Source organism: Pseudovirgaria hyperparasitica (assembly GCF_010093815.1).
Source record: "Pseudovirgaria hyperparasitica strain CBS 121739 unplaced genomic scaffold EJ05scaffold_23, whole genome shotgun sequence".
Taxonomy (NCBI): Eukaryota; Fungi; Ascomycota; class Dothideomycetes; order Acrospermales; family Acrospermaceae; genus Pseudovirgaria; species Pseudovirgaria hyperparasitica.
In genome coordinates, this window is record NW_022985571.1 from 294,149 (window position 1) to 309,967 (window position 15,819).

General features: G+C 32.6%; 2 protein-coding genes across 2 annotated transcripts; one reads left to right on the forward strand and one right to left on the reverse strand.

Annotated features, from left to right (window-relative positions):
- Positions 1–246: 246 nt before the first annotated feature.
- Positions 247–901, forward strand: EJ05DRAFT_505396 (uncharacterized protein; the record flags this gene model as incomplete). Its single annotated transcript, XM_033747700.1, has 2 exons — positions 247–807; positions 863–901. 2 exons carry the CDS (start codon positions 247–249, stop codon positions 899–901), a joined length of 600 nt encoding a protein of 199 aa, XP_033595542.1.
- Positions 902–1,139: 238 nt separating this feature from the next.
- On the reverse strand, positions 1,140–3,483 carry EJ05DRAFT_445539 (uncharacterized protein; the record flags this gene model as incomplete). Its single annotated transcript, XM_033742184.1, has 4 exons — positions 1,140–1,532; positions 1,586–2,280; positions 2,336–2,977; positions 3,033–3,483. 4 exons carry the CDS (start codon positions 3,481–3,483, stop codon positions 1,140–1,142), a joined length of 2,181 nt encoding a protein of 726 aa, XP_033595543.1.
- Between the last annotated feature and the right edge of the window lie 12,336 nt (positions 3,484–15,819).

Here is a 15,819-nt window from a genome sequence, read left to right on the forward strand (position 1 = left end):
TATTATTATTATTATTATTATTATTATTATTATTATTATTATTATTATTATTATTATTATTATTATTATTATTATTATTATTATTATTATTATTAATTAGTTAAATATAGTAAAGTTTCTATATCGGTTTAGGGCTTATGTTACGTATTACCATTATTAACGGTCATGGACTAGTCAAGTTTGATTTAGGTGTCAGTATATGCCTGGTACACATTACAGGGTCGAAATCTCGCACACAACGCCATTATGGTTACAATCGCGACCATTCAACCAGCGCCAACGCTCCCTTCACGTCTCCTCCGCTTCTTCGCGAAATACCCACCCGTCCCAATCGCTCGCAAGCTCGCTGAGACCGGCGCTTATGAGAGCGCAGACTTGGACTTGGATAAATCAACAGTCTCGACAGAAACCACTTCTTTGGCATTCGATACAACAGCCCTTACGGCAACATCCTCCTGTAAGCATTCTCGTAAAGAGTGTGATGGCTCTCTTCCGTACCGCTCGCCCTTCGCACCGCAAAAAAACTTCGTGACAGGCAAATGGCGCGGTCCGATATATGGTCTCCGTCAACAGGCCGACATCTGCAAGCTAGCGCGGGCATATGAAGTGGAAGACTGGTTACCATGGAGTATTAAGAAACAGGGCGAGCGCGAGAAGCGGCGTATTGAGAGAGGGCTACAGGTACGAGGTACTGGTGTGGGTCAGAAGCCAAAAGGAAAGAAATGGGAGAGACAGTTGGGACCGAAGCTGGAGAAGAGGAGACAGGCAATGCTAGAGATGCCACAATTAATCAAGGAGTGGAGACTAGTAAGCTTCTTATTACTCGAGGATTTGTGCGAAGGTGTGCTAATAACAGTCGCAGGCTGGACGATCCAGAGGTTGGAAGAAGTGGCCGAAATAACCGTCGCATTTGTATCGCTCTTCCGACTGTAGTTTTATGCTGCGTCGTTGGCATTAGCACTGTAATGAGGTTTTTAGCACCATCGATGCGGTTTGATCAAGTGCGGCAACTGTGTTTATATAAGATCTACATATCCATTAAGAGCGGTATCACTGGGTGACACAACGAGTCATGAATTTTTAATAACCATAAGCAAACATGGTACTAAGAACAAGTCGATTATTACAAGCCACGATGTCTACTTCATGGCCTTCTCTGCCTCCATTTCATCGGTTACAAGATTGAATTCAATGGAAGCTTCCTTCTCTTCTAATGTCGGTCTCGAAGACAGTTTCTCTGTGGAGGACTCCTTAACAACTTTATTCGCGTCGTGACTTTCCATCTGCTTGTCACCCAAGATGTTTCGTATCTTGAAACTCTCTTCTTTTAGTAATTTACGCTCGCCGGGATTTTGCGGATTGGGGTAGACGTGACTATTGATAACTCTCGACTTCCTCGTCCAGCCAGTCTTGAACCTTTTTCCTAATTCAAAACGAGGTAATGGATGGGCTTCTGTGTTAAAGACGACTTGGTCAAGAGGAAGAATATCACCCTCTGAGAACAGGAGGTACATGTACTTGAGAGTTTCGGCCTATACTCAATCAGCTGTGATCTCGCTAGCAGTGAAACAATATGATGACACACCAGCCAGAATGATTCCATGTTATCGCGCATTATAGGCGGTGTCCGGGTCACATCCTGTATCGAACTAAATCCATTCCCATCATTAGTAATAGTGTATTGTACAAAGCTCTGGAACATTTCCCAGCCCCATTCTCTGTACTTAATATCACCAGTGATTCGCCACATGTAGAAAAGTGACTCAACGGTTTCGGGTCGCTGAAGGTTATGTCGGTCATTTTGGTGAATGTCAATATCTTGTCGCCAATCAGCGTCTTCGGAAGGATCCAAATTCTCCGGGGAATGTAGAACCTCATCATGCATCATCTTTGGGGGATCGTAGATGTTAAAGTAGACGATTTCTGGTGCTAGGCCTGTTTTAGTGTGCTTGTACATGGCCCAGCAGGTCTTCATTAGCTGTTTCGCAAGTTCAATATCATCTTCCTGCTGCTGTATCCAACCTATCTTCTTGGCTTCAGTGACATTCTTTCCACCAGTGGCTCCTAGAGCGATGGCACTGGGCATAAAGCACACTAGGTGGTCCATTTTAGGTGTCAAGGCACCTCCGAGTCCGTTCTGGCGCTCTCCCAATACGGTAAGATTTGAGGGATAGGAATATGTAATCAGATGTTTGCGAATGCCACGCATGGCTTCATCCCACATATCCAAATATATAGGCTCCTGGTTCGAGGTCTGATGGTACTGTTTGATGAGATACTCTTATCGTCAATCAGTCAAGTGATACCAAGTCGCTATCCCCTTCATGCTACATACCATAATAGGAATCTCCACGGCTCCCAAGACGGATATTTTCACCATAAAAAGCCCCTCGGTCTGGGTTGACAAAAATCGGGACGAGGCCATCCTTGGCCCCGATATCGTCGACTGCTCTCATGACTTCCTCAGTCTTCTCCCAGTAGCTTTCTTCGCCAGTCAACTTAGCAAGGTACTTCATTTCTAGCTGGAGTGTCGTGGCTTCAGCCGTTGATGACGAGCCTCCGTCGACATGAGAATGAATGCCTTTCATAGTGTGCAAGTTGACACTCGCATACGGAATTCCCGTGGGTGAGTCATATGCTCCAAGCAGTCTATCCGCTAGATCCGTAGCTTTTTCCAGATATAGATCATCCTCATCTTCTCCTTCCGCTAGCGTTATTGGCGCCATATTCGGAAATTGACTAGATAGATAGTGCGCTGACAGCAGGCCCCCGAGCATTCGTATCGTCGTTTCGAAGGTGTTGACATCATGGTCAATGTCGTAGTTAAGAGTCGTAGATATCCATTCCCTCGCGTGAGTGAGTTCTGTCGTAAGATTCATCAGAATTAAAGTATCAAGTGCATCCACGATGATCCACCCTAAGCCATTACCGGCCATCTGACGACCGTGTTTTGCGATCGGTTGGAATTCGTCATACCCTACGTCCGATTCAGTCAGTATTGTACAGGTCTCCTAGTCTGATATACCGCTTACCCCAGCCATGTTCCTCGTACGCAGACCAACTGAGCTTGAAAGCGTCCTTGACCCTTTCTCTCCTCCAATCCCAATCGACTTTCTCGGGTGCACCCCAAAAAGTCCATGAGCTCTGACCTTTATTCTTCTTGTCCTGGGGCTCTTTACTAGCTTTACCCAGCCATCCCGTCTGGTAGAAGAATGTTATGGACAGAAGCGCCCCTATTCCAAGGGTCATCTGTTTCTTCCACCAGGGGTTCCATCTCCTTGTTCCATACCGTGAGTGAAATGGTTTGTCTTTATACATAGGCAGCCTGTCTTTATTGTTGCCGAACACTTCTCCGATTTTGCCCGCTACACCATCCGTAGTATTGGAGTGACGTGATCGTTGCGAGGTTCCCCATGCAGCGCCTTCGTATTGAATCCTACCAGGATCGCGACGCGGACTCGCAAATGAAAGTGAATCTGACATTCATTCCATAGCCTCGGCGGTGGATGAGTCTTTTTCAGGTGCGACGTCGGCGAAGGCCTAGGTTATTATGCTTCTGAGAGTGTTAGACGCGGAGTTACGGAGGTGACTGAGAGGTGATCCGTCCTTTTTCTTACAACCTGAAGAGCTTGGCACTTGTGCGTGTACTTACCTCTGTTTCCATTCTAGAGCTATTTAATTATTAGAATTCTATTACTCTATATATATTATTTATAATAAACTATATAAAAAAACTTTTTATACTCTAAGGGACTAAAACTAGTTAATTTAGAGTAATATAGTAATCTATATATATTAATTAATAGAGTATACTAAGTATAATAACTTTTAATATATATATATAGTATATAATATATAATAGTACTAATATATAGAGATACTATATATATACTTAAAAACTCTTTAGAGTAGTAAGTATAGACTACTACTAATAAATACTAATATACTAACTCTCTTTTATTAGTTAAGAGTAGTCTAGAACTAATAATTATAGTAGTCTTAGATACTAATATACTCTAGCTTCTACTAGGTATATCTCTACTACTAGTATAATAGAAATAACTATATAATAGTATATTCTAGAATAACTAAACTACTATCTAGAAAATAAAGAATAACTAAGAGTATAAAATATTATAAATAACTAAGATAGAGAGAACTCTACTTAGAGATACCCTTATAAATAAGATTAAATACTAGATAATATATATAGAAATAGAGATTAAAAAGAAAGAAACTATCTTTCTTAATATCTTCTAGAGTCTAGTCTAGAATATCTAAGAACTTATTATAGAAATAAAGTAGATACTAGAGTTAAACCTAGAATCTAGACTAGACTAGATTAAGACTAGTCTATTAAAGATCTAGATAAATCTTATCTAGAAAAAATACTCTAGTATATAGATATAAATTACTATACTAATAGATAGAGCTACGAAGTCTTACGAACCGTGTCCACGTTATTATAGCTAGGTAATGCCTCTTCGGAGGTAGTAAGAGGTTCGGAGCGGCGTTAATAGTGACCTCGTCGTTACTAGATAGGTAGTTATAGAGTTTTCGCGACGTATTACTCTATAGAGACTACACCGTAATAAACTAGCTAGGATAGTATATACTTCTATCCTATTCTTAATTAACACGTTAAGAGAAGTCTATAAGGATACTAGAATAAGAAAACTATCTAACGTACTACTACTATATCGAAAGTAGGCCTAAATCTACCTTACTATATAGGTAGAGAAAGCGGAAGTCCTAGTAGCGTGATAGGATACCTTAAGGCTTAAATGGCTCTAGGTACGTAAGGATTAGTAAGAAATCACGTTAAGGGTAACTATAAACTACTACGGATGAACTTATTAAGGCTAACTCTCCTATAGTATTAAACTACGTTTATTAAGACGCCTAGCGCGACTACTAGTAGCGCGACTCTATTAAGACCTTTCGCTTAATATAGGATACTACTTAGGTCTAGAATAGATAGAGCGGCTCCCGCGTATAAGAGATATTATAGTCTACTATAGAAGATAGGGCGCTAGTATATATAGATAATAGTATACGGATATAGATAAGAGGCGGCTATAGAGATCTATTAAAAAGTAGTAGAAATAAGTCGGGTTAGTAGATAGAGAATACTTAAGTCGCCTAGGCGTATTACGTAAGTATACACGTATAGAATTTAAAGGATACTCGTCTATAAGATACGGTCGGCCTATTATAGAGAGATTCTTATAGGTAATATAAAACTAGATAGTAGCTATACTTAAAGGCGGGGCGTGGTATATAGTAGTAACTACTAGCTCTAAGGACCTTACCCCTTTAATAGACTCTAACCTTTAGTATATCTAGAAGTAGGCGGGATCACGTCCTAGCTAGGGAGACTACTATATAGTCTAAGAGAATAGATACATGTGTTAATTTATAAAGAGATAGAACGTATCGCTAGACACGCACGCTAGTAATATAAGTTTAAGGAGTAAACCTCGTAGTTTCCTAGCTAGATAAGGCGTTATGCCCCTCTTCTAGTAGAGCTAGAGGTATAAGTCTAAAGGGGATAAGATAAGGCGAAAATAGGAGTAGGGCCTAATGGTATAGGGCACGTTAAACCTATAGGAGTTATCTAACTTCGAACTAGAGGCCCGAATAACAAGGTACCCGGACCGGATAGAATACCGAATAGGTACCTTAAACGTACTATACTAGCTACCCTACCGCTTATTAGTTATATATTTCAAGTATATATTAAGAATGGATACCACCCCTAAAGCTTCCGGGCCGTCTATACTATTATACTCCCGAAACTAGGGAAGAACCCTAGCTCCCTAAAAGGATAGAGGCTAATTACCCTCCTCTTCTATCTCGGGAAGATACTAGAGGCCATGATCGCGAAGAAGATAAGCGCCGTAGTATAGGAATATAACCTCCTCCTAGTAAACCAGAAGGCGAAGACTAGAAGCTCCCTAATTACCGCTATCTAATATATCCTCGAAGTTGTCTAGACCGTATAGAAGTAGGGACGTGTAGTAATACTACTCTCCCTTAATATAGCCGGCGTATTTAATAAAGTAAACCATACGAGACTTATCTATAACTTACGGAAGAGGCGTATACCCGCGGAGATTACGCGGTTTATATAGTCCTTCCTTACCGAAAGAGTTACCTAGATATATATCCCCGGATATTAAAGTAAGTATAAGAAGATAGCTTACGGCATCCCATAAGGAAGTACTATCTTCTCGATTCTCTTTCTCTTCTTTACTATAGACCTTCTCTAGAGAATATAATATATAGAGATAGTAGGATATATAGACGATATATACCTTCTAGCTATTAATAATAATACTAGCTAAATATATAGACGACTCGAATAAGACCACGGGAGATACATCTAATAGGCAAAGCGCCACGGAGTAAAGTTCGCCCCCGAAAAGTACTAACTTATATACTTTATTAACCGCTATAGGAAATGGGCTACTAGAGAAGGCGAGTAACGCCCTAGAATAGACGCCTTTAACGAACCGCCGATATAAAGTATACACGTACTCGGCGTTATAATCGATAATAAGCTTAAATAGGGACCATAGGTAGTATACGCCGTTTCTAGGGCCCTCTAGATAGAAGCCGCTATACGCCGGATTATAGCCTTTACGTAGGGAACCGCCCGGGATAAGGCACGCTAGCTATATATATCTATAGTACGACCCGCCTTCACGTACGGACACGAGTACTAGTATATAGCCCTTATATAGACTAGGCGAATAAAGCTCGAATCCATATAGAACCGTATACTCCGTCTTATATTAGGCATATATAAAGCTACTAATACGGTACTACTACGACGCGAGATAGACGTTATAAGTATATATAACTTCTACTAGATATAGAGGGTAGTATACTTTACTAAATAATAAGTATAGAAATATATAGAAAATATAGAATATACCTTCGCCGCGCTACGCGCGCGAGTTAGTATATACTACTAAGTACTCTTATATATAGGCCGGACTTAACTATAGTATAAGTACCCGATAGAAATAGACTCGAACTAAGTAGTATAAGAGATTAAGAATAATCTAGATACCCTTCTAGACTAATAGAGCCTTCGAGAGCTTGGACGAAGTATATAGTTATAGATCTAAGATAAGTAGAAAGAGATACTCTAGGCCTAGTAGGCCTTCTAGTAGAATAGGTACCTAGAGTAGATCTAAGGACTATAGAAGGAGCCGAGTAAATAGATATATAAAGGGCTTATAAAGGCCTAGGCATCTATACTCCTCTAAGCCCGAATAGACGCTATAGAACTTCTATACTACCTCTATAAGAGAGGCGTCTCTAACGTGTCTCTATAGTATAAGGCGTGCGGCCGGAGAGGTATAATACGCTACTATCTTATAATATACCCTAATCTTTATACGTAAAGGTAGAAGCTCATCTATATAATAAGAACCTCTAATATTATATAATGGCTTAATAAGTACCCTAAGGACGTCGCCTAGTAGATAATTATATACCTACTACTCCTCTAATTCTAGTAGACCTAGAAATATATACTAGAAGAAACCCGGTATATATTGGAGGAAACCCGGTATATACCGGAAGAACCCCTTAACTAATAACCTCCGCACCTACACGTGCTATCTAAGGGTAAAATAACGGTAATATAGGCTATAGGCTAATAGGCGTACCCTATAGCTATATACTTAAGACGAAATAAAGGTTTAACGAGATGTAGTTATAGATATAAGGAAGTTTTTCCCTATGGGGTTTCTTCTTATATAGTAGCCTAGACTAGAGGAGGTATAGGCCTGTAGAGTACTACTCTACCTAGTTATATAATATTATTATTATTATTATTATACTAATAGATAGTATAACTAGAATAATTTAAATACTAAGAATATCTAAAAGAGAAGTATATAATATATAAATTATTATCTAGAATAAAAAAGTACTTATATATATAAGTTTTATATATATAATAACCTTATAATCTATTATATATAATATATAAGTTATATAGAATAAGAGTCTAGCTCTACTCTATTCTATTCTATAGAAGTACGTTCTCTAGTATTCTATAGAAGAGTTCTAGTTCTACTCTACTCTAGAGCTATTCTATCTCTACTCTACTCTAGAGGTAACTAGCTCTATTCTACTCTAGAGACTAGACTAGACTCTATAACTTCCTTAGAGACTATAGACTAGGAGACTTATATTAATATAAGCTAGTACTAGCTTATATTAGATTAAGTAGGAATCGGAAGTACATGGATAGAGATAATATATTAATTAAATATATTAACTCTTAGCGTACTAAAATGGACTAAATCGGATAGTTATAGAATACTATTAGTATTTAGTATACCATTTAATATATATTATTAATTCTTAATAATAACGTACGTAAATTATATATATATAGACCTTCCTATAGCCATAGATAGTCGTCTCTTTAAGCCTTTTAATTAAATATACTTTATATACTATATATTATGTCCCTTAGTCTTATTCATTTAAGATACCTTCTATACTACCTATCCTCCTAAGGGTATTATATATATCTATTTTATATATACCCTTTTAAAACTTTTATAGGTTATAAGCCCGGCTCTTACCTAATTCTTTTATGAATTAAGACCTCTTTTATCTATACTTTAAGCTTTAAAGATAACCCTAGGGCGTTCTATTTATATTAGACGTCCCTATACCTCTTTCTCCCTTCCTAGAATACTTCTAGAGTTTAAAATAGATACTCTTGGCCTACGATAAGTCCCTGCTTACCTTACTCTAGTAATAGAGAATTATAAGGTTCTACTATAGATAATTGGATTCCCTAGAGGGCCCTATAGAAATTTAAAAGTATTACTTATAGGTATTGACTTATATAGCTACTAGGAAGGTAGAATTACTCTATTCGTTTGCTCTAAGTCCCTCTAGAATTAGAATTATTAAAATATAGAGGGTAATTCTACCCAGCTTAGAGTAGAGACTTCTAAGCACCTAGCGTCTAAGTTATACTTATACTCTTTATCTATTAGTAGAGGAAAGGATCCCTAGATTACCCTAGAATACGCCTAAAAAGTAATTATAATACTTTATATTTAGGTTACTATCTCTAGAACTTAATTCTAAGGTATAGAGTATCTAGAAAAAATAGAGTAAATTTCAAAAATTAATTACTCTATAAGACACCACCTAAAATAAGTAATTTTTATATTACTAAGTGCGTTACATTACTATATACTATATATATAAGTTTCAGCTTGGTATTGATTCCTAATTAAGAAATAAAATACAGTTTATGTCATTTTACTTAATGTCTACACCTCTAGATACCATAAAATTAAATATTACTCTGTTATTTATAATTTAATACTAACTAAACTTTATATACTATATTATAGTATTACTATAAGCTTATATTATAAGTCTTATAATCATAGCTCTTAAATTAAGGTCTCTAGAATTTATCTAAATTCTCTCTAGAAAATAGTAGAGCTAGATTAGCTCTACTTATATTTATCAGAGTATAGAACCTAAAAAATGAGCGATTTATCTAAAATTCCTAGACTCTTAGGAGCTAGTAATTATAATATCTAGGCTATTAGAATGGAGTCTATTCTAATAGAAAAAGGTTATACTACTACTATAGAAGCACATTCTAAGAGCATGAATAGTCTTAAAATTAAGAACTATATACTAATAGTAAGAAAGACTATGTCTATTATTAGACTAGTACTTGCTAATAGCCCTTTACTCTAAATAAGGAATATATTAAATCCCTTTAATTTATAGATAAGGTTAAAGAATCTATACTAGGTAAAGGGGTTTAGCTCTAAATTCTTATTATATAAAGAATTATTTAATACTACTCTTAGAGCCTCTAAGAATATAGAGGAGTATTTAAATAAGATTATAAGAATTAGAGATAATCTAAAGTCTAAATCACTTAAATTACCTAATAAATTCATAATAGCATGGGTATTAAATAACCTTACTAAGGAATATAAAAACCTAGTAACTATTATTACCCAGTCTATTAGAAAGGATAAGGATAGAGATATAGATAAAATATTTAATTATCTACTAGATGAGTCTAGAAGGATAAAATTAAAGTCTTTACTAAAAAATGAGATAATTGATATAGAAATGGCCAATAATACTAGTTCTAATAAATGCTCTTACTATAAGAAACCAAATTATATAGAAGATAAGTGTTTTAAAAAATATCCTCATTTAAAACCCTCTAATAAGGGGAAAGGAAAGCAAAAGCAAAAGAAAGAGAAAGAGAAGAATAAAGAGATAAATGCTTCTTCTAAACAAGAAGAAGAGGTATTTACTACTTTAATTAATGACTCTACTATTTAAAAAATAGAGTCTATTAATAGCTCTTTCCATAAAACCTCTTAGATTATAGATTTAGGGGCTAGCATTAATATATACTCTAATAAGAGTCTCTTTATTAGTATTAAAGAATGTAATAATACTATTAAATAGGGAGATTTAAATAGAGTTATAAATGCTAGTGGTATAGGCGATTATAGAGTTCTAATTACATCTACTAATATAGAGATATTAATTAAGAACTATCTTTATATACCTAATTTTGGAGTAAATCTATTATCTATAGGAAAGATAATTAGAGATGGAAAGTCTATATTATTTAAAGATAACTATGCCTATATCTATTCAAAGAATAAGAGGCTATTAGCTAAGGCTAGTATAATAAATAATATTAGTATTCTTAAGACAACTCCTATATATAAAGAACCTGATTCTTTATATACCTCTATAGAAAATGAGATTATAGACACTTAAAGTAGTTCTATTAATTCTACTATAGATTTATAGTATAATAGATTAGGCTATATAAATCAAAAGGCATCAAATCAACTTAAAAATAATAAGATTATAGAATTCCTAGATAATAATCTATTATATAAAGAGTGTGAAATATATCTAAAGGCTAGTTATACTAAAATATATAAGTCTAATTATATTCCTAAACCTAAGGAATATCTAGAGGTTATATATAGTAACATTTATAGTCCTTTACCATCTACTATAAATGATTATATATACTTTATAACTCATTTAGATAGCTATTCTAAATATCTAGAGGTAGATATTATGAAAAATAGAGATGAGAACTTCTTAATTACTAAGAATTATATTACTAGATAAGAAAACTAGTCTAATAACAATAATAAAGTAAAGAGATTCCATTCTAATAATGCTAGAGAGTATAAATCATCATTATATAAGTCTTATTTTGATGAAAAAGGCATAGAATATACCTATACATGTCCTTATAGTCTAGAATAGAACTCTAAAGTAGAGAGAATTAATAGGACATTACTTAATAAAGTTAGATTATTACTTTATTAAGCTAATTTACCTTATTATTACTAGGCTAAAGCTCTATTAGCTACGTGTTATCTATATAATAGAATACCACATTCTAGTATAGAATATAAAACTCCCTATGAACTTAAATATAGTAAAAAACCAATTATTACACATATAAAAGTATGGGGTTCTAGAGTATATAAAAAGGAACATATACCTAAGAATAAATTAGAGCCAAGAAGTAGCTTATATTATCTTATAAACTATAATGATAATAATTAGTATAAATTACTTAATATTAGTAATGATACTACTACATGGGCTAAAGATATTACTATACTAGAGAGTACTTTTTATAATAAAAGTCAAAAACTCTACTTAGACTCTCTAGAGCAAGAGTTTATATATAGAGAACTAAGTGAAAATGAATCAGAAGAAGACGAAAATTACATAGATAATGAGTCTTCATATGTTTCAAATACTCCTAAAATTACAGCCGAATCGGGTGATAATTACAGTTAGAATCAATTTATGAATAATAGAGAAAATCAACCTAGACTCTCTAGAGGGTCTAGAGACTCTAGACAACCTAGATAGTCTATAGACTCTATTAATTTAGATTTAGAAGACGAATTAGCTTATACTAATAATAGTAATATTAATTCTAATGCTATGTGTTATTATACTTATAATAGTCTATTTAAATTTAGTGCTTATAATATATCCTTAGATATTATAGAGCCAAAATCATATAAATAAGCTATGAAAAGTACACATGCTATAGAATGGAAAAATGCTACTATTAAGGAGTATAATGACTTATTAAGTTAAAATACATGGGATTTAGTAGATAAACCTAAGAATAGTTCTACTAATATAATCTCTAGTAGATGGGTATTTAAAATTAAACTAAACCTAGAAAATACCATTAATAAGTATAAAGCTAGATAGGTAGCTAGAGGTTTTCTATAAAAATATAGAATAGATTACCTAGAAACCTTTGCTTATACTATAAGACCTATAGTAATTCGTTTATTACTACTTATAGGCGGGTTATATAATCTTGAAATACATCAATGGGACTTTAAATTAGCTTTTCCTAATGCTAGATTAAAAGAAACTATATATATATACCAGCTAGAGGGGTTTATAGACTCTAATTACCCTAATAGAGTCTATAAATTAAATAGAGCTTTATATGGACTTAAGCAATCAGCTAGAGAGTGGCAAGACCTACTTAAGGATATATTAATATCCTTAAAATTCACTTAAATTATAGCTGAAAATGCAGTCTATATTAGAGATAATCTAATTATTTCAGCCTATGTAGACGATATATTAGTTTTTGCACCTAATACTAAAGATATAGATAACTTCTATTTAGAGATAACCAAGTACTCTAAATTAGATATATCTAATCTAGGGCAAGCTAAATATTACCTAGGAATGGAAATAAAGAGAGATAGAACTAAAGGTTCTATTATATTATCTTAATCTTCTTTTATTAAGAACTTATTAATTAAGTTTAATAAAGAGAATATAAAGCCATCTAAAATACCTTTATCTCTAGGTATTAAATTAGATAAAAACCCCTTACAAGCTAAATTAAAAGATATTAGACAATTCTAAAGGGAAATTGGTTCTCTTATCTATTTAACTAGTCTAACTAGATGTAACCTAAAATACCTAGTAGGCTATCTAGCTAGATTTATATCTAATCTAAGTCTAGAACACTTTAAAGCCTTAAATAAGCTATGGCAATATATATTATTTTCTAAGGATTTAGAAATGGAACTCTATATTAATAGAGACTCTATTAAATCTAATAATATAATAGCTAAAGGTTATGTAGACTTAGATTGGGGGGGGGATATATCTAGAAAAAGCACTACTAGATATATATTCCTTATAGGGAATAACCCTATCTCCTGGGATTTAAAATTACAAAAAACTATAGCACTTAGCTCCTATAAGGCTGAATATATGGCCCTTAAGGAAGTAACTAAGGAATTATTATATATTAAGTCTCTTATTACTTAAATCCCTATATTAAATAATATAGAGATTAAGGACTTATATATAGATAATTAATCAGCTATAGAAATTGCAAAGAATCCAGCCTATCATGCTAGAACTAAGCATATAGACATTCAATACCATTTTATTAGAGATAATTACCTAAGGAAGGTAATTAATCTAATATATATAAATACTAAGAACCAAATAGCAGATAGTCTAACTAAGGCAGTTGACTACTCTATATAGAAGTATTTTATAGACTCTATTAATTTAATTAATAGAGCTAATAACCTATAAAAATAAAAAAATAGTATATAAGGTATATATATATATATATAGATTAAGGGGGTGTATAAGTTTTATATACATAATAACCTTATAATCTATTATATATAATATATAAGTTATATAGAATAAGAGTCTAGCTCTACTCTATTCTATTCTATAGAAGTACGTTCTCTAGTATTCTATAGAAGAGTTCTAGTTCTACTCTACTCTAGAGCTATTCTAGTTCTACTCTACTCTAGAGCTATTCTACCTCTACTCTACTCTAGAGGTAACTAGCTCTATTCTACTCTAGAGACTAGACTAGACTCTATAACTTCCTTAGAGACTATAGACTAGGAGACTTATATTAATATAAGCTAGTACTAGCTTATATTAGATTAAGTAGGAATCGGAAGTACATGGATAGAGATAATATATTAATTAAATATATTAACTCTTAGCGTACTAAAATGGACTAAATCGGATAGTTATAGAATACTATTGGTATTTAGTATACCATTTAATATATATTATCGATTCTTGATAATAACGCACGTAAATTATATATATATAGACCTTCCTATAGCCATAGATAGTCGTCTCTTCAAGCCTTTTAATTAAATATACTTTATATACTATATATTGTGTCCCTTGGTCTTATTTATTCAAGATACCTTCTATACTATCTATCCTCCTAAGGGTATTATATATATCTATTTTATATATACCCTTTTAAAACTTTTATAATATAGATCTAGTAAGTATCTCTAAAGAATATTATTAATAAAATTAATAAATAGAAAGAAATATAGTTAAATATAGTTATAGCTAAACTTACTTTAGATAATATAATACTTATTACTATTACTAATATAGTCTAATAGACTATCTTCTATAATCTAAATATAATAAATAATATCTTCTCTAGTATATCTATTTATAAAAATATATATCTAATATAGATATATACTATTCTTATCTAGAACTATATTATTAGAAATAATAATATTAAGTAAATAAAGTAATCTAATAACTAGAAGTACTCTAGAATTAAGATTATAAAAGTATAGTAGAAAAATATATAGAGAATTAAGATATAATTAAAAAAATACTCTATTATAATAATAGAGCTTAGAGACTCTATTTTTATCTATAGAATTATATAAGAAGACTTCTTAGCTAAAGAAGAACTACTTATAGTAGAACTATAGGACTAGATATAGATAATAATCTAATACTTTAATTATTAAGGGTATAAATATACTAGATAGAGATACTCTTAAAAGTCTATATATAGCTAGTATTATTAGAGCTATAGTATCTAAGAATACCTCTATAGAGTCTAGAGTAATAGTATATATAATAGAAATACTACTAAGTACTCTAACTATAATAGAAAATACCTATTCTAGTTAGTAATATATATAAAATATAAATAAGTTACTAAGTATATTAATACTATAAAGGTAAGAGAAATAAGATAGATATACTAGACTATAAGATCTCTAGTAACTACTCTAATCTTACTAACTACTCTAATCTTATTTATAAATATATTAATTAATCTATAAGGGGGTAGTAATAATATATAATAGTATACTATATAGAGAAAGATAGACTGTTCTAGAGATATACTTAAAGTAGCTACTATATAAGGGTAATTACGCCTTAATATAACTAGTATATAGACTTAAGCTTTCTCTAATACCTAATAAGAAGTTAGAATACCCTTATTATTATATAGATAAATATATAATATAAATAAGAAAACTAGATAACGCTCTTAGAGAAGATAGATATTATAATAATAGCTATCTAGAAACTATATAAATACTACTAAACTAATAAACTAAAAATATACCTAGAGTATTATACTATCTACCCTTTAAGTCTAGATAGAAGAGTTCTATTCTATATATATAAATTAATCCCACTCTTAGAGTAGTTCTATATAGAATAAGATAATCTCTAAATAATACTATATCTCTAGATAAATATAAGATCTCTCTATATCTATAATAATAATAATAATAATATTATATAACTAGGTAGAGTAGTACTCTATAGGCCTATGCCTCCTCTAGTCTAAGCTACTATATAAGAAGAAACCCCATAGGGAAAAACTTCCTTATATCTATAACTACATCTCGTTAAACCTCTATTTCGTCTTAAGTATATAGCTATAGG